Raw genomic sequence first — 19,003 nt, 5'->3', positions numbered from 1 at the left:
ATATACCGTACATTGATGGCGGAGCACCCTCCTGATTCCTAAGTAACGTCCGCGTCGCTTTGTCGCCCCCTGCTGGCCAGGTCCAGGAGCTGCAGTCCCCGCCGCGGGCCAGCCAGGTGGTGCGGGACTGTGTGAAGGCCTGCCTGAACTCCACATATGACTACATCTTCAACAACTGCCAGGAGCTGTACAGCCGACAGTACCAGCCGCTGGACACGGTCGGTCCACCACTCACACACTAGGGATCTGTCATGGACATGACATATGGTCATACATTTAAATAGCTTTACTAGTTGGACTAGATAACAACTTTATTAATCAATTCCTTTGTTACAACAGCCCAGCACTAGTGGATAAGATACAATACACACAGGATAAGATACAATACAAAAAATACAAAGTGCTAAAGAAAACAAAAATAGATGCTAAAGTCAAGACAAACAGAACAAACAGGGTGAACAAAACAACAAATGGTTTAAACAGCATAAATTATAGAGTGGAAGCTTTGTAGACAGAGTAAAACAAGTGGCACATTATATGAAAAACAAACTAGACTCCAAATGAACAGTGCATTGTGCTACTTTCCTTCCTTCTTTCCTTCTTTATAAATTTGTGGCAGTTACGCTGCTATAATTTTTGTAATTGCCTAAGATGTACAAACATGATGTGTTAAACGCTGGGTTAATCTTCATATTATACTGAATATCATTAGCCTGTAGTTAGCTTACCTTCAGTCTGTATTGAGTGTGTGTGTGGGGGTCTCCAGACCAGGGGGAGTTCCTCCAGAGGAGCCTGTCATTAGCCTGTAGTTAGCTTACCTTCAGTCTGTATTGAGTGTGTGTGTGGGGGTCTCCAGACCAGGGGGAGTTCCTCCAGAGGAGCCTGTCATTAGCCTGTAGTTAGCTTACCTTCAGTCTGTATTGAGTGTGTGTGTGGGGGTCTCCAGACCAGGGGGAGTTCCTCCAGAGGAGCCTGTCATTAGCCTGTAGTTAGCTTACCTTCAGCCTGTATTGAGTGTGTGTGTGGGGGTCTCCAGACCAGGGAGGATGTTCCTCCAGAGGAGCCGGGCCCCAGCATCAAGAACCTGGACTTCTGGCCCAAACTCATCACCCTCATCGTGTCCATCATCGAGGAGGACCGCAACTCCTACACGCCCGTGCTCAACCAGTATGTAGCTTTCTATCCCAGTATAAACCAACCAGTATGAGGCTCTCTATCCCAGTATAAACCAACCAGTATGAGGCTCTCTATCCCAGTAAAATCAACCAGTATGTAGCTCTCTATCCCAGTATAACCAACCAGTATGTAGCTCTCTATCCCAATAACCAAAACCAGTATGTAGCTCTCTATCCCAATAACCAAAACCAGTATGTAGCTCTCTATCCCAATAACCAAAACCAGTATCTAGCTCTTTATACATTAAAATTCCACCAGTATGTACCACTTTATCCCATTGAAGACTTACCAGTATGTAGCTCTTTAATCCCAGTAAACCAACCAGTATGTAGCTGCTGGTAACAAATGCTTTGTTACCTTAGAAACCTTATGTACAGATTTTGTAATGTTTATTGTATTCACTGAATGACTGACCCTAAGAAATTTCGCCTTGTTCTCCACACTGAAAACAAGATGTATAGAACATTACAGAAGTGTGGTTGAGTGTATGTGTGTTTTAAAGCATAGACTACTAAAAATGGAGAGATTTACAATTCGTCCTTGGAATATCTTGATTCCAAGAATCCAACCAACCCATATTCTAACTCTGTCTCAGTTTCCCCAGGATCTGAGCATGGTTATGATTAGATGTTAGGGGTAAGGGTTAAACAGGGGTTAGGAATTGGGTGTTGGGTGTTGACTCTGATCACTGGGGGCTTCTAGGTTCCCCCAGGAGCTCAACGTGGGGAAGGTCTCCGCTGAGGTCATGTGGACGCTGTTCGCACAGGACATGAAGTACGGCATGGAAGGTAGGGCCACCCTAAGTTTGTATTCTTTATTGAGTGTGTGGGCGTGTGTTAACGTGCACGTGATCCGCCCCCTCCAACCCCTTAAATAAAGTAATTAGTTGTTTAGCATCTTATCCGAGCTATCTTTTTTGTTCACGGGGATGGGTTAACCTAGCACTTATTGGCGCTTGCCACTTGGTTCTATTTCTATGAACATCCTTACCGTACCGACAGCGATATATTGTTTCTTCTTCTTCAGTACTTATTGTAAGTTGCTTTGGATAAAAGCGTCTGCTAAAGGCCCTAAATGTATGACGAAACATAATTTTCTGGAAAAGATTGAGTTAGTTTGTTGTACACCTCGTGTCCACACACCGTACCCGCCCCCCAACTCGTTATGTGTTCCTCCCCAGACCATGAGAAGCACCGTCTGTGTAAGAGCGCAGACTACATGAACCTGCACTTCAAGGTCAAGTGGCTGTACAACGAGTACGTGAAGGAGCTGCCCAGCGCCGTGCCGGCGGACGTGCCCGAGTACCCATCGTAAGGCCCCCCCCCCCCCCCCCCCCCCCCCCCGGCCACTGAAACCACCGCGCTTCCCTTATGAGTCACCCATTGTCAAAAGGTTTCAGAATTTCCAAGTGACACCGAAACCACACTTTGCTCACACCACCAGCTCTGGTGAAACACTGCTCTCTGATTGGTTCCTGTACCAGTTTGGTCGGTTGATGTTCTGACCCAGTCTTCTGATACTTCTAAATCAGTCGTTCTACTTCCGAAAAGACAAATAACACAATAAACATACAACTTAATCTCTTTTTCTTCTGCTTTATCTAGTTAGTGTCCAGCTTCCTTTTGGATTTTTTTGGAGAAACTGTCCAAGAAAGGTCCTGAGCTGTGCGTGTCCTCCCCTGTGCAGGTGGTTCCTGCAGTTTGTGTTGCAGTGGCTGGAGGAGAATGAAGACGTGTCCATGGAGTTCATGCACGGAGCGCTCGAGAGAGACAAGAAGGACGGAGTGAGTTCCCCTCCCTGTTCCTCTCCTCCTGTTTCCTCTCCTCCTCCTGTTCCTCTCCTTCTGTTTCCTCTCCTGTTTCCTCTCCTCCTTCTGTTTCCTCTCCTCCTCTTCTTCTGTTTCCTCATCTTCTTCCGTCTCCTCTCCTCCTTCTATTCCCTCTCCTTGTGTTTCCTCTTCTCCTTCTGTTTCCTCTTCTCCTCTTCTTCTGTTTCCTCATCTTCTTCTGTTTCCTCATCTTCTTCTGTTTCCTCACCTTCTGTCTCCTCTCCTCCTTCTGTTTCCTCTTCTCCTTCTGTTTCCTCTTCTCCTCTTCTTCTGTTTCCTCATCTTCTTCTGCTTCCTGTCCTTCAGTTTCCTCTTCTCCTGTTTCCTCTCCTCCTTCTGTTTCCTCTCCTTCTGTTTCCTCTCCTTCAGTTTCTTCACCTCCTTCTGTTTCCTTACCACCTTGTTTGTTGTTTGGTATTTAATTTGCGAACGGGCCCCGAGCAGCAAACAATACGGCATTGACGGGACGGCGATGGCGACGTGATGGGGCCTTCTCCCTGGACCCCTAGTGCTCCATTGGAGCTGCTCCTAACCTCCTCCTCCTCCTTCTCCTCCTCAGTTCCAGCAGACTTCGGAGCACGCGCTCTTCTCCTGCTCCGTGGTGGACATCTTTACGCAGCTCAACCAGAGCTTCGAGATCATCAAGAAGCTGGAGTGTCCGGACCCCGGCGTCATGGCCCAGTACAGCCTGCGCTTCTCCAAGGTAGCGCATCCCCGCCGCAAACTGCCACTCGCTTCCGCGTATCTTAAGGCATCCATTCACAACCCCTGGTCCCAGGACCAGAACCGGTCCGTGGACCCCTTAGTACCGGGCCTTGAAATGTTTCCAGAAAAAGCTTAATTTTTAACTTAGGCTATACGAGTCGTGTTATTTCCTCCAACACATAGACATAAAATCGATCATTATGAAACTAAACCACTGTAAATGCACTGTGCAGTGCTTCTGTCTTTATTGAAGTCCTGGGTGACTTTTCTTGTGTTTCTCTTATAAATTGTAATTTTTATAGTATTGCATTGTTGACGGGAGCCTGAGGCTCAATCATTTCATTGCTGTTGCTTTAATTGTTGTGAATATGAAAAATAATCAATAAATAAGCGGTCCTCAGAACCTTTCATCTAGGAGCCCCTACATTATCCCGCCCGATATTTTAGGGATTTAACCCGTGGCACGGAAAACATTTCATGCTTTTTCATAATGCTATGTATTCTGCTTGAATTTGTAACACGGTTGTTGCTGTTTTTTTCCAACGTACACAGACGATTGCCAAAGTTCTCCTGCAGTACAGTGCCATTCTGACCAAGAGCTTCCCCTCATACATAGACCAAGAGAAGATAGTAAGTTGTTCATATGTCATATTTTATTTATACATCCATTTATTTACACTCTAGTTTACACATAATCTGAATGTCTTCCTTTCTCCTACCTCAGTAGTATTTAAATGGTAAATGGGCTCTATTTAGAGAGCACTTTTCTAACCAGTGGCCAGACAAAGAGCTTTACAACATTGCCAATAAGGCCAGCTCGACTGGAACAGTGAGGATCAGGTGTCTTGCTCAGGGACACCTCGACACTCAGCTAGGAGGAGCCGGGGATCGAACTAGCTCAGGGACACCTCGACACTCAGCTAGGAGGAGCCGGGGATCGAACTAGCAACCTTCTGGTTACCAGCCAACCCGCTCTACCTCCTGAGCCACATGCCGCTCTGAGCCATATGTAACGCCGCTGCATTCAGGACGATGTGAGCCTTGCTTTTGAGGGCCTGATGAGGATGTTGTTGTGTGTGCAGCCCTGCGTCCTCCTGAACAACGTTCAGCAGCTGAGGATCCTGCTGGAGAGGATGTTTGAGTCCATGGGCGCCAAACAGGTGTGTAGAAGCTACTGGTACTACCAGACACATCTACCAGTTCTACCAGTACAGGCTACCAGGGGAACCCGACTCAGGATCTTTACCTGGTGATCGGATACATGATGTAATTGAATGGATACTTTTATCAGCTTGAGCACAGACATGAACTGTTTGAACATCGAGGTAGTGCACGTGACAATATTGCTGAAAGTGTGTTTCATCCGGTCTCAAACGTGAGACGTTGACTCTGAGGATGTTATGTTCTTGTTGTGTTGATGATGATGTTGTGTTCCCTGTGGCAGAATGCTAACGCGGAAGCCCTGGTACGTAGCTGCTCTGGTTGTTCAAATGATACCTGTGTTAGAATAGGCCTATTCTATTCCCATCCATCCACCACATGGTGATGTCATGCTTAAACATTAGCATGTGGCTAACCTCCTGGGCCTCATTGAGATTAGCAATAGTTACCTCATTGCTATCAATGGCTGCTGTATAGTAACATGAGTCAAGTCATAATCAAAACACCCTAGCACAATTGACATATGCATTATGCATTTAGAGTTTTCTTTGCTTGTCCCTTCAACATCACTTTGGTTAAATATAGAAATGGATAATCTAGATCAGTTTTAGAGTTGTAGAGATGAGTGTTGCTCCAGGCGTAACCGATGTGTTTACTTCATGGTCAAAAGTGCAATGCCCACGTGGAGGAGGAGGAGGTGGAAGAGGAGGTGGAAGAGGAGGTGGGTTCTCCACGGTCATACCCTTATTCCCAGAATTAGATGTAGACTTTTAGATTTAAAAGTCATTTTCCCTATCCTTTGACTAGACTAGAACCCTGGTAGCCTCACACATACAACGTGTTTGGTGAACAGGTTGGGACGTGTTTGACTGTATTGATCGCTTCGGGAGCTGGATCTGGAAGGAGATCTCCCTCCAGATCCAGCTCCCAGATCCGGAGCGATCTCCCAGATCCAGACGGAGCTCGCTCCATATCCGGAAGGAGCTCGCTCTGGATCAGGATCTCGCTACCCGGTCCTGGTTTGCAGCGGCTGGAGTCACGTTGTGTGGCTTGGGTGTCATGTGTTTTGGTCGGATAACAAAGTGTGTTGTGTTGTTGGAGTGTACAGATGGTTTCTAGCTGGTTTCTAGAAGTAACCAGGTAAGTTATTCAAAAAAGTGTTTGTATTTCATTATTTTTTAGGAATATATAGTACCTTCACAAAGAAACACAGTATCACTATCATATTTGATCAAAATGGCAGCTAAATATAACAAAGAATGAAAGTGTGGAAAGGAACTGGGTACTGGGTACTACTCAAAGTTATTTTAGCACTCCCATTTATTTATAGATGATGAATAACGTTTTCCTGTTATATCATGTTTTAATAACTTCCGGCCGTGGGAAGTAGGGAATCATGCATGAGCTGGAATTCCCGTCTTATATTTAAGCTTGTGTGTGTGTGTGTGTTTTCCCACTCACTCCTTAGCTTGGGGAATTGAAGGAAGAGGAGGATGAAAATGTAGGAGAGGAAGTAGAGGTTGAGGTTTGTCATCTCAGAGTTCTTTATTACCCTCGGCCCCCCAAGAACTTTCCCTGGTCCACTTCCCTCTGGGTCGCCCCCCCGTATACCACAGTGTAGAACCCTGCGTCTGGTGGATGTTGTTCTTTGGTTCCCCTCCCAGCCATGTTCCTTGTGGAGGTTCTGGCCCGGTCTATCCCGTGTGGTTATTTATGGGTTAAACGGTTGATCCCTGTCTCAGTCCTACTGGTTTGCCCTGCCTGTCCTCAAAACCATACCTATCTCTCATTTAACACGCCAACAATCCTTTTATTTCCTCCATTTCTATTACTTTGTGCCTTTTTCCCTTTTCTAAAGTTGTTGTTTGCCTCTAACATATATTTTTTTCATTTTGCTGGTTTAGCTTTTTCTGCATACGGTATATTTTGGAATTTGCCTTTTCTATCCGGAATTAAATAAACATTTATTTATTGTAGTTTAGATTCCTAACCTACGGAAGAGGATTAGGGCCACTCATAAAAACAAATTAAGCAGTAGGAGGAAGAAGAAGAAGAAGCAATTTTGTTCATGGAAGACCAAAGGTTGAGTGAAACTGGAACATGTGTTGTTTTGGTGCCAGTTTCGCTACCTTTTGGTCTTCCATTAACGAATTGGCTTCTTCTTCTTCCTCCTACTGCATAAAGCAAAGTATCTCTCCCACGGAGGTTGGTCCTTACAGGTACTCGTAGTTCTGACTTTAAAGTCGGAATTCTGACTTTTTGTGTGTCCCTAATCCTCTTCCGTACTAGCCTTATTGTCTTTCTGATAAATGTAGTTTATAATAAAGGTATTGCAAAAGGTAGTTCAATTTGCAATGAAGTTAGTCTATTCTTTTTTCCCCCTTAAAGAAGTTCAGTTTTGTTCATGATAAAGGTTGTTCCATCTTATTTCCAATGCAGGTATACAGCTCTCTTGTTTATTCTGGAAGTATATCAGTTACGTTGTTCTGTTCGCTCATGATAAAGGCCTGTCCATCTTGTTGATGTAAAGGTTGTTCGGTCTTGATTAACAAGTGTACAATCTCATATTTCCTCCTTTAAAAACCAAAACCTAAAGATGGACACACCAGTGCCAGTAGAAACGGTAGGTGATGTAGTCAGTTTCACTTGACCAAAGAGTACCATATTCATGACACATCTGTTGTATAAGAACACAACATGAATGGAGGACAGCTTGTTATGCTGCCATTCTAACTTATTGTGTGACCTTGTCTCCAAAACTCAGCCTGAGGTTGATTGTGAGGTTAAAAAGGTGAGTGAAGGGGATTAGACATAAACCAACACTCACACACACACACACACTGACACACCGGCATGCACGCACACACACACACACACACACACACACACACACAGATAGATGTACAGACTGATACACATGAACAGAAACGCAGACAAAAAAACACATGTAAACATGCACGCAAATACAGACTAAGCAATATTTTGAGGAAGTCCAAGTTCTGTCCGTCTGTGTCCCAGTCTGTGCCTCGAAGCTTTCCATTCCCAGTCATTCCTAAATCTTCCTGGGCTTTATCCATACCTCTGTGATGTTAGCATCCCAGTGGATTCCAAACCTAATGACCGTAAACCATCCCAACCTTCCCTGGCAGTGAAACCTTCTCTCTCCCTCTGGTCCTGTCCCTCGCCCCCGCCTGGCCCTGTACGACTCACTCAACACTGAGAAGCCAAGCCTGTGTCCGTATTTAACGCCTGTTGTTTCTGTTCACCATCCACCCACTCACAAGGTGGAGGTCTCTGAGAGGAAGGTGGGTGGGTCTGACAAACTGTGTGTTGTTGCGTTGTCAACAACTCAGCAGTTTATATTGTCAGTATTCATACTTGTTTTAATGCTTTGCCCTGAAAAGTAGTGTTGATTATTTCTCCTTGGACTATTTTCTTATGATGAAACGGCAACACTGTTGACCGTTCTCTTACACTATATATCCTCTGTTGATAATGAAACGATGAGGGATTAGTCGATTCTGAACGGTGTATGTTGAAGCTCATGAGAAGCTTGTGTGTGTGTTTAAGCTCATGAGATGTGTGTGTGTGTGTGTGGCTGTGTTTGTCCTGCAGATGGACTCAGAGGCCAGCGCCCTCCTAAACGAACTGCAGGTGAAGCTCAACAATGTCCTGGATGAACTCAGCACTACATTTGGAAACAGGTACACACACACACACACACACACACACACACACACACACACACACACACACACACACACACACACACACACACACACACACACACACACACACACACACACACACACACTCTCTCTCTTAAGAGGAAAAATAAGAAGATGGAAGAACAAAAACACAGAAAAACAGTAGGGTGCTTGCAGTTCAGGGAAAGTATGGAATTATGAATGACGTATGGACATTTGGGTTAAAGTCTTCAAAAGGTCTTGAAAATCTGCTGATAGTAATATCCATCCATAACGAAACATAAAATCTGAAAGGAATTTTTGTTTGTTTGTTGGGATAACTGCTTGGATGTCTGCTTCCAATCTGGGCTACAGTTCTCAGTCAAATAAAGAGCTCCACATTATAAATATTTAATTTAGTGAATTTATGCAGTAGTTCGATTCAGGGATGTTGACCGTTAATCGATGATCGAGTCATTCATGGTTGTGAAGAATTTGATCGATCCATCTGACGTTGGAATCAGATAAAAAGATGTCACAACTGTAGGGACGTCTTGAATTGTATCAATTAGAGCCAATATGAACTGTGATATAAAACACAGCATTATGTTTAACACACACATACATATGATGATATGAGCCCACAAATATTGTAAGGCACCTGACACACGCACACACGCACGCACACACACACACAAAAATACACATCGAGAGTCATACTGAATTGAACTTGTTACAATATGTGTATGAGATATAAGTCTATATAAACAAAAAGATAACCCCAACCTATCCCACACAGTTTCCAGGTGCGCATCAACGACTGCATGCGTCAGATGGCGACCCTGCTGTACCAGATCAAGGGCCCGGTCAGCAGTAAGAACCAGGCGGAGGCCGACCTGGACAACATGCTCAGACCCCTCATGGACTTCCTGGACGGAAAGTGAGTGGACTCACCGCGGGGGGGGCAGCCTGGGGACTTGTGGGCACTTCTGTGGATACGTATATGTACTTACTAGTTTGTGTTTGTGTGTGTCTCCAGGCTGACCCTGTTTGCCACGGTGTGTGAGAAGACGGTGCTGAAGCGCGTGCTAAAGGAGCTCTGGAGGATCGTGATGAGCAGCCTGGAGAAGACCATCGTCCTTCCCAAGGGCCACGACACCTTCGTAAGAACCAGGAACACACTGGAGAACACACTATAGAATCAGGAGAGAACATACTGTAGAACCATGAGAACACACTGTAGAACCAGGAGATCACACTGTAGAACACACTGTAGCACCAGGAGATCACACTGTAGAACACACTGTAGAACACACTGTAGAACCAGGAGAACACACTGTAGAACCAGGAACACACTGGAGAACTCACTGTAGAACCAGGAGAACACACTGTAGAACACACTGTAGAACACACTGTAGAACACACTGTAGAACCAGGAGAACACACTGTAGAACCAGGAACACACTGGAGAACTCACTGTAGAACCAGGAGAACACACTGTAGAACCAGGAGAACACACTGTAGAACCAGGAGAACACACTGTAGAACCAGGAGAACACACTGTAGAACCAGGAGAACACACTGTAGAACCAGGAGAACACACTGTAGAACCAGAGGAGAACACACTGTGGAACCAGGAGAACACACTGTAGAACCAAGAGAACACACTCTGGAACCAGCAGTTCTCAGTTTGAATCTATATTCATATCCACCATTCAATTAACTCTTTATGCGTCCACGATTTGATGAAATGTCGTTCATCTTTAAATATCCGCAGGGAGCACAGATCCTGTTTGCGGCCAAGGAGCTGGGTACCCTGTCCAAACTGAAGGTACAGTGATGTCAGGAGTAGACCACACCTTGGTGTACTGTCATGTCTGGAACAGACTTAGGCCCAATCCCATTTCTACCCCTTACCCCTTCCCCTTACCCCTTCAAAACAAGGGGAAGGGGTAAGGGGAAGGGGTAAGGGGTAGAAATGGGATTGGGCCTTAACCTTAACTCACAGTAATGTCTGGAACAGACTTAACCGTAACTTACTGTATAGACAGAAAATACTTAAAGTCAACTATAATAATAACGTATGACATTGAAATAACTTTGTATTACTTCCTGGAACTTATTGTGTGTTGTAAGTCCTGTCACTTAGCATTCAGCAAACAGTACTTTGTGTATTGTGTAGCGTCTTATCTTAGCTATCTTTGTTGTGTAAGTGCTTGGCACTTGGTTCTATGAATACATTTACTTTACCGACAGCGATATATTGTTGTTTCTCTTTCTTCTGACAAATGTATTTATTGCAAGTCTCTTTGGAAAAAGCGTCTGCTAAATGCCCTAAATGTATTACCTCAACATAATTTCGAGAAAACATTGTTCCTTAACGTACTGAGATATCCTGACTTCACCTTAACTGCCCCTTCATTCGGTCATCGGTTAGACTTTTGTCGCTTTAGTCTGACCAATACATCACTCATCCATCTTATACCAGAACTCATTAGTACTCACGGGTCAGTGAATGCTCGGCGAGTACTAGAGTCGTGGGTTGCTTGAGTCTCTACTCCTGAGCTATTGTCTCCCGGTCGGTCTCTCCTAGAGACCGACCGGGAGACAATAGCTCAGGAGTAGAGCGGGTCGACTGGTTCAAACCCCGGCTTCTCCTAGCTGAGTGTCGAGGTGTCCCTGAGCAAGGCACCTAACCCTGACCGCTCCTGACGAGCTGGCTGTCGCCCTGCGTGGTTTACTCCGCCGTCGGTGTGGGAATGTGTGAAAGAATGGTTGTAAGTCGCTTTGGTTAAAAGTGTCAGCAAAATTCCCTGAATGTAAATGTGAATGCCTCTGCAGGACCACATGGCCGGAGAGGCCAAGAGCCTGTCTCCCAAGCAGTGCGCCGTCATGGACATGGCCCTGGACACCATAAAGGTCAGTTGGTGTGGGGCTGCGGTGTCATGTGGACCTGTCTGGGGGGGGAGGTTCAAGTTCAGTTTCATTCACTATTCATCGAGGTGTCGCAGACAAGACAGATTGGAGCAGCAGCAGTGGAAGACTGTTGTTCTTTAGAACCAAACCAAAATGTAATATGTAATAATCCATACGCTTCAAAATGGCGTTTACAAGTTTGTAATGTGACGGAAATACTTCCACTTGCCTAAACCATAATGTAATGTGTAGGAAACACTTCACCTTTTGCTGCAAATACTATTGCCTGAAATTGGTATCAATATGTTGCTGTCCATCTCACGATTAGGAAGTAGGGGCCAGGAATTTTAAGAAGTTTTCCTAATTAAGAGTTCACAGGCCAAATAAAGGTCAAACACCACTCTTTCCGTTAACAAGTTGAAGACTGAACTTTAAAGTGTCAAATGAGAAGTTGGGGCCGACAGAAATGGTCAGATGACGTTAGCCTTGCTTCTCCTCAGCAATACTTCCATGCGGGCGGTAACGGGCTGAAGAAGGCCTTCCTGGAGAAGAGTGCCGAGCTCTCGTCGCTACGCCACGCCCTGTCGCTCTACACTCAGTCCACGGACACGCTCATCCAGACCTTTGTCACAAGCCAACGCGTTCAAGGTAGGCTAGGTCAGCTATTTTAGCAGTCAGATAGCAAATATGCCGACGACAGGTTAGCTTAGCATTGGGATAGCCAACATGCCCAAGGAACACTAGGTATGCTTAGCATACCTATGATGGGTAGGGATGAGGTAAAAGGTTAAAGAGGAACCTCAACACTGACCTCAAACCTAAGAATTACCTCACACATGGTTACTGCAATAGGCTGAAATTGTGTGATGTTACTTCAAAACATGTCTTTCTTCTCTTGACCAATAGAATTCCCTTTGGGAGCTTTTTAATGCATTGAGGAAATCTGATAATAATCATATGTTGTGTGTTTCAATGTCAGATTGTGTTGATTTGACTCTGTGTGTTCTGTGTTGTCTCTTGTGCCGGCCGCCAGTACACAATGGAAAGGGTATTAGGTTAACTCCCAACGAAAAAATACAGCCGAGCAGGGGTACGTTACCACCGAGGGCGGCGCCCGGACGGACGTTTTCTGGCACTCGTTACCCATGATGCATTAGCAATGAATAGACTAAGTGAGCCCTGAGGTTATACAGGTCCAACGTTAAAGGTTGGGCTTCATGTATTCGGCTCGGTTTAGGTTAAGATCAGTGTACGGTTTGTGGGGGAAAGAAATGCATCATGGGATATGCTTGCCAGAAAATACTGTTGCGTTTGCGCCCGAAACTGAAGTGATCTGCTAGCTACCCTACCTTGTCTCCCCCCTCTTTGCCCTCCCCCACCTCCCTCACAACCCATTCTCAACACTGTATATGCTACATATTCAGAGGTGGACATACCATGGTACACGTCACAATATAAACTTAGAAGTAATATATTGAAAAGAACAAACATATTACTAATCCTATCCCTCGTTTCTTTTTCGTGGTGAATCAAACAAACCTATTCTAGTCCCTGGACCTTTATCCTTCCTGACGAAGTATTTTTCGGTTTGTGTGCGTGGTTTAGGGTCCGGCGTGGACAAGCCCATCGGGGAGGTCTCGGCCCAGATCGAGCTCCACACCCACCCGGGCAACGGGGAGCGCAAGATCACCGTCAAAGGTCAGTAGGGGTCCAAACATTCAGTATTCAAGCATCTGGGTACTGTGGCTTGACAGAGAGAGATGTTGCAGAAAATATGCAACTGTGAACCCTGGTGTTAAAGGGGACTTATTATACCACCAGGTGTGAGTGTGATTAGCCTTACAAGCCGTTTCGAAAATCTGCCTAATATGACATCACTAGTGGGTGTGTCCACCTAGATCTGTGCTGGATAGATCTATCTACCAGCCTACCCAGTGGACTGAAGTAAACATTGCTCATCTATCCAGCACAGATCTAGGTGGACACACCCACTAGGGATGTCATATTAGGCCGATTTTCGAAACGGCTTGTAAGGCTAATCACACTCACACCTGGTGGTATAATAAGTCCCCTTTAACTTTATGATGGGTAACACAGCACGGTGTAACACCGTGTTCACAGGACCGGTCCATGGCGTAAGAAAGGTTGGGGACCGAGACAATCCTGCCTCCTTGTTCTTTAGTGCATGACTTATTATATAACGTGTGTGGGTGTGGGTGTGCGTGTGTGTGTGTGTGTGTGTGATCCTTTAGTCTTGGGAGCCAATGATCTCAAGTGGCAGACTCCTGGGATGTTCCGGCCCTTTGTGGAGGTGTCTCTCATAGGTCCTCATCTCAGCGACAAGAAACGCAAGTTCCAGACCAAGTCCAAGAACAACTGCTGGTCGCCCAAGTTCAACGAGACCTTTAACTTGTAAGTAAAACAACTCGGTCTTATTCAATATAGACTGTCGTTATGTTATTCAAATTCTGTTCTTTTCGATGTTACTATTTTAAATATATGTTACTATATAGTCTGTAGATGAGGAATAGCTTTCCATACTTTATTTCTGACTGACTTTACTGAAGTTCTTAGTTCTTCTTTCTTTAGTTTACCTTATACTTTCCTTACATTCTTATTGTATGTTATACTTCCTGGCACTTAAAAATAGTATGCAACATTGGGTTTAGCTTATTCTACCTATCTTTGTTGGATACGGGTAATGTGTTAACCTAGCGATTGTAAGTGCTTGGCCCCTGTTTCTATGAACATGCTTACTGTACTGACAGCGATATATTGCTTCTCCTTCTTCTGACAAATGTACTTTTGTAAATGTATTCGAAGTTGCTCTGCATAAAAGCGTCTGCTAAATTCGTCTGCTAAATGCCCTAAATGTAAATGTCCTTAGACACAGTGAGGGCCTGTTCCCGCTGTATCATCCATGGCTGAGCAGCTCTAGCCCACTTCATTAGTGGCGTCTTACAGTGAACTCAGTGACGGGGCGGCATGTGGCTCGGGTTGGCTGGTAACCGGAAGGTTGCTAGATCGATCCCCAGCTCCTCCTAGCTGAGTGTCGAGGTCTTCCTGAGCAAGACACCTCACCATGACAGTCAGGGTGAGGTGTGTTGCTCAGGAAGCCGGTAGGGCCTAACGGCTCCCGACAAGCTGATGTCGGTGTGTGAACGTGTGCATGAATGGGTGATTGTTAGGCGATATTGTAAAGCACTTTGAGTGCTGAGTCCATTTACCATTTAACTCGGATCCAAACCCTAAACAAGCGGGAAGGGAAACGGGGAGCCTGGCGCATAGCGCACTGGGCTCCCTCAAAGGTCGGAGACCACAGACATCGGGGGGTCCAGTCCCACCTAACCACCACTGTCCCCCCCCCCCCCCCTCTCCCCCTAGCGTGCTGGGCGGCAAGGAGGGCTGGGAGAGCTACGAGCTGCAGTTGTGCGTGAAGGACTACTGCTTCGGCCGGGCGGACCGCGTGGTGGGCCTGGCGGTGATGCAGCTCCGGGACCTCGGCGAGAAGACGGGCGGCGCCTGCTGGCTGCCGCTGGGCCAGGGCGTGCGCATGGACGACACGGGGCAGACCGCCATGCGCATCCTGTCCCAGCGCGCCGGCGACGAGGTCGCCAAGGAGTTTGTGCGCCTCAAGTCGGAGACTCGCTCGGCCGAGGAGGGCCGGTGAGGAGGAAGGGGAAGGGAAAGGATGGAAGGGAATGACGAAGGAAAGGAAATGACAGCCAGAGAGGTAGACTCGACGGAGGAGGACGGAGGGGAAAGCGAATGCTCCCCTTCCACGCCGGTAAAGATGGCTGACGCAAACCGACTCTGGAGCAGGAGAGGGTCGACTAGGTGAAACGAGTGGTCCGTCTCCAAGACGCTTTGGTTTGAATCATGGCTAACACACTCGTAACCTTGGTTTCCCTCGACGCCGGTTGGTCCGCACCTCCACACGCTCCATCCCTCTCCTCACTTCTCACAGACACAACACACCTGAGCCCCCATCCTAGAGCGACCTCAGCCTTTCCAGTCGTTCACAGACTCTTCCTCACCCTTCTTTGGCTTTGGATTCGGTTGTGGGCGCCTCCTGTCCTGTGTTTGCCACGCCCTAATCACAAGTTCTGCAATACCCCCCCCCACCCTCGTCCCATCATCCCCTCCCCCCACCAACCTCACTCCCCCCACTGTTTACCTGACCTCAGACCTCGTCACCCTCCATCACCTCTAACCCAATCCCTTGATCATCTGGTCACCTCCACGCACGCCACCATCACCTTAATCTTCCCCTGATAAATGCCTCCATCAGTTTCACCCACACCCATTCAATTCCACCGTGATACCCGGGATCGTCTCCATCTCTACAAACCATGCCCGTCACCTTCACCCCAGGACCGTGACTCTCCCCCCAATCATCATAGCCTCCATCCCCACTCCCACTCCAAACTCCTGTGTTTGATGCCTTACATGCTAGAAACTGTGAAAGAGAATTAGACACGCTCTTGTGTTTGAAACTCTATCCACTCTATTTAGCTCCACCGGTTTAGAGGGAGGTTGATTTTTGATTTATTTTTTCCAAGATTAACTAATTGTGAATACTGCTTCATAAACAGGGGAATGCTGAAGGGGGACCGGCCGCTTGTCTCAGTATGATTGCATGGAGAGCAGGCGGCCCTAGTTTCTGTAGCGTTGAGTTCTAAAATCGGTCAATCACACTGTCTCTAAGCAACCGAAGGGGTGCCACTGAAGAAGACATAGATAGTTATTCACCAGCTATTTGGGTTGGTACGAAAGCAAACTGTTGAATCAAAGTAATAATCAAAGAGTGATAATGTGTGCCTTGATGTGTGAGGTTTCTATTTCCACTCAGAGAACCGTCATTCCAGTTTCCCGTTGCCCTGATGTTAACTAGCAAGGACAATCACAGTGCTGATGTCGTAGTTTCCATGGTGACCACAAACCTTAGCCTCTTATCCATGTCGGTAAAACCAAATCCTATAGAGACCACGAATCTAGACATTGTTTATATGGATTTATTAATAGCCGTACTCTTAACTTCGCTCATTGATTCTTATTTATTTATTTTATATGTGTATATTTATTTTGTCTGCAGTCGTCTAAATATGTTTAATGCCGGATTTGCCATGTTTACTTTTCCGATTGGTGTATTTATATGTTGGCCAAGTTGAACCTGCAGGATTCTAGAATTCTGCAACCAGAGTTCTAGAGCTGAGCTGAGTTCTTTGAACAAGCTGAGTTCCGGGTTCCACTGAAGTGTTCTCTCCTCTGACAAGCTTCCCTTCATTTAGAAAATCAAAATCAAAAGAACTAAAACATTCAGGGAAATGTTCAGTCACACTTAACACAAATTCACATCAAGTACCGTAATGTCCCTGAATGACGAAAGTGCTAACATATTAATAAAATATCGGCCTCTTTATATATTTTTTGTAAGATAAGTAACATTTTAATGTAACATTTCTGTTTTGTTTCACCCACATGTAAAAGTGGTGTGTGGGAGATTAGTATGTGTGTAGAAGGCTTGAAATTGCGGTTTACACAGCATTCTACTGCTGTCCTCTCCCTCTCAGTGGCCTTATTTTGGTAAGAGAGAAAATGTTGGCATCTTGTTAACCCTTTTTAATCTAGTATTCCTTTTCCGTCCCCGAAACTATGATGATAACATCCGCACATGATTATGAATCAATCATTCCCCCAAGTGATGCTCTTTGCCGTTATTTCATACTTGTTTTTTATTTTTATCATTGACTCGATTCTCTTTTTGAAGTCGGTTGATTCTTGTCGGGTCTTTTTCTTTCGGTTTCATTTTCTGAATGTTTTGATCCCTCGACCCTCGTGAGGACCTCACGACGTCCTCCACTGTGTTTGGAAGTGTGCGAGTGGTTGGTTTTGTGGACAGCTGATGATATACTGTGATACAAATGCTGGATGAACTCTTATCAATCAAAAAACTGGACAACCACTGAAACTGACACTGCTGTAACAAAAAACAACTGTTTCCGCACATTTGAGAATTTGTTTTTGCACCAAATGACAACTGCCAAAACACTACACATGACTTTTGTTTGTTATGTTACACTTATGGTTTATGAATGTTTGGAGCGGTTGTGTTTCTGGTATAAAGCCACTCTTTGTATTACATGTCCCTTGTGCCAAGTTGTACCAAGTTGTCGATTTACAGCCGATTTGTTGTTCTTACCTCTTTAGCCCCTCACACTTCCACTACGTTACTTCAGTAGTTTATCTGTCAAAGTATCTTCTTATTGTTAGCTTTCTTCTTGTTATTATTGTGACTTTGTTTTTCATCACTGTTATGAGGATGGTGGTGTTCATTAAAAAGTTAACATTCCTATTATTGAATTTTGTATAAAGTGTCGGAGAAGCATTTTTATTGTTTTGTCGTTTTTTTTAATCCAGGTTTTTTTTTTTAAGTTTTGATGTATTTTGTTGGATTGTTGGAATACTATTCAGCCCCAGGATCTCCTCAACACTAAGAAAAATACATAACATCTGGCTGTGAAGCGAATTTGGTTCTTAGAGTTTTTGTAACACAGATTTTAAAGGTCATCATAATTATTTTGCTAAGGGATAATCAATTATGACACTTTATTAGCAAGATTGTGGCAGAATTAAAGCTAGGGAAGGCAATTTGGAGACACTAGCCAGAGTAAGCTAGATTTTGAAAGAATCTAGCTGAAACAAATTCCACCCCTCCTTTCAGACCTGCCTCCAAAGCCACTCCCCAAAAACATGTGCCAACCAATAATTTCATTGGGGGCCGAATTAAACCATTTGAATTAATTATAGGCATGCCGCCTATAATTAAAATATTTTTTTTCTTTTTATTCTCAAAGCATTGGATTTATTGAATGCTTTCGGGTGTAAAGAGATTTTCCACGATTATGATAAATATATATATTTATGACGCATGCTTATAAATAAATTGCTAATTGCTTTGAAGGAGGTAACACACACACACACCTACACACACACACACACACACACACACACACACGGGTTTATGCGGACAATAAGTCATTCACCTGCTGGGTCAGCTGGAGGCCTGCCTCCTGAATCACACTGGGGCTCTTTGTGCTCGGGACAGCGTATTAAATTCCATTTCTGAAAGGTTGGGGATGTACATAAGCATCCACCCCGTCGACACCCAGAAGAGCTGGGAAATGATTGATGAATTATTGATTTGTGAAACATGTGACCAAAGGAGTAGAGTAAGTGTAGGATCGAACCTGTGGTCGAGAGGACCTGGTGACCTGGCTCCAGGTATTTCCTGGTGCTGGACACGCCCTTGGCATTGGTGTGTGTGTGTGTGTGTGTGCGCACACACACACACACACACACACACACACACACACACACACACACACACACACACGGCCAGGCTCTCTGGTTGGCTGGAGTCCTTCACCTTCCTCCTCCCCCTATCGTATTGTTGTTAAACTGCCCCCCCTCTCTCCAACCATCCAGTTGGAGAGTCCAAAGATCGCTTGTTCTGTTTGCTCAGGCGCTG

The 19,003-nt window shown here is 45.3% G+C and overlaps 1 protein-coding gene across 7 annotated transcripts in view; it reads left to right on the top strand.

The window, feature by feature from the left end:
- The window catches only part of LOC132447561 (protein unc-13 homolog B-like), an 85,732-nt gene extending 67,872 nt beyond the window's left edge, over positions 1-17,860 (top strand). For 3 of the 7 annotated variants that reach the window (XM_060038395.1, XM_060038394.1, XM_060038393.1), the window contains 24 exons: positions 81-218; positions 1,037-1,167; positions 1,879-1,964; positions 2,357-2,486; positions 2,863-2,959; positions 3,564-3,707; positions 4,262-4,339; positions 4,792-4,869; positions 5,154-5,174; positions 5,541-5,579; positions 6,339-6,395; positions 7,467-7,493; positions 7,635-7,661; positions 8,155-8,175; positions 8,486-8,574; positions 9,356-9,496; positions 9,596-9,719; positions 10,334-10,387; positions 11,398-11,475; positions 11,973-12,120; positions 12,506-12,562; positions 13,078-13,170; positions 13,725-13,884; positions 14,857-17,860. In XM_060038395.1, the coding sequence (XP_059894378.1) occupies positions 81-218; positions 1,037-1,167; positions 1,879-1,964; positions 2,357-2,486; positions 2,863-2,959; positions 3,564-3,707; positions 4,262-4,339; positions 4,792-4,869; positions 5,154-5,174; positions 5,541-5,579; positions 6,339-6,395; positions 7,467-7,493; positions 7,635-7,661; positions 8,155-8,175; positions 8,486-8,574; positions 9,356-9,496; positions 9,596-9,719; positions 10,334-10,387; positions 11,398-11,475; positions 11,973-12,120; positions 12,506-12,562; positions 13,078-13,170; positions 13,725-13,884; positions 14,857-15,142 (2,304 nt within the window). In that variant the 3' untranslated portion in view covers positions 15,143-17,860. The remainder of the gene's footprint in view (positions 1-80; positions 219-1,036; positions 1,168-1,878; positions 1,965-2,356; positions 2,487-2,862; positions 2,960-3,563; positions 3,708-4,261; positions 4,340-4,791; positions 4,870-5,153; positions 5,175-5,540; positions 5,580-6,338; positions 6,396-7,466; positions 7,494-7,634; positions 7,662-8,154; positions 8,176-8,485; positions 8,575-9,355; positions 9,497-9,595; positions 9,720-10,333; positions 10,388-11,397; positions 11,476-11,972; positions 12,121-12,505; positions 12,563-13,077; positions 13,171-13,724; positions 13,885-14,856) is intronic. The other 4 variants (XM_060038391.1, XM_060038396.1, XM_060038397.1 and 1 more) reach the window with 2 other exon arrangements.
- Positions 17,861-19,003: the final 1,143 nt, after the last annotated feature.

This window comes from Gadus macrocephalus, chromosome 19 (genome assembly GCF_031168955.1).
Source record: "Gadus macrocephalus chromosome 19, ASM3116895v1".
In the NCBI taxonomy this organism is placed as follows: domain Eukaryota; kingdom Metazoa; phylum Chordata; class Actinopteri; order Gadiformes; family Gadidae; genus Gadus; species Gadus macrocephalus.
This window is presented reverse-complemented; position numbering and strand designations above follow the sequence as displayed.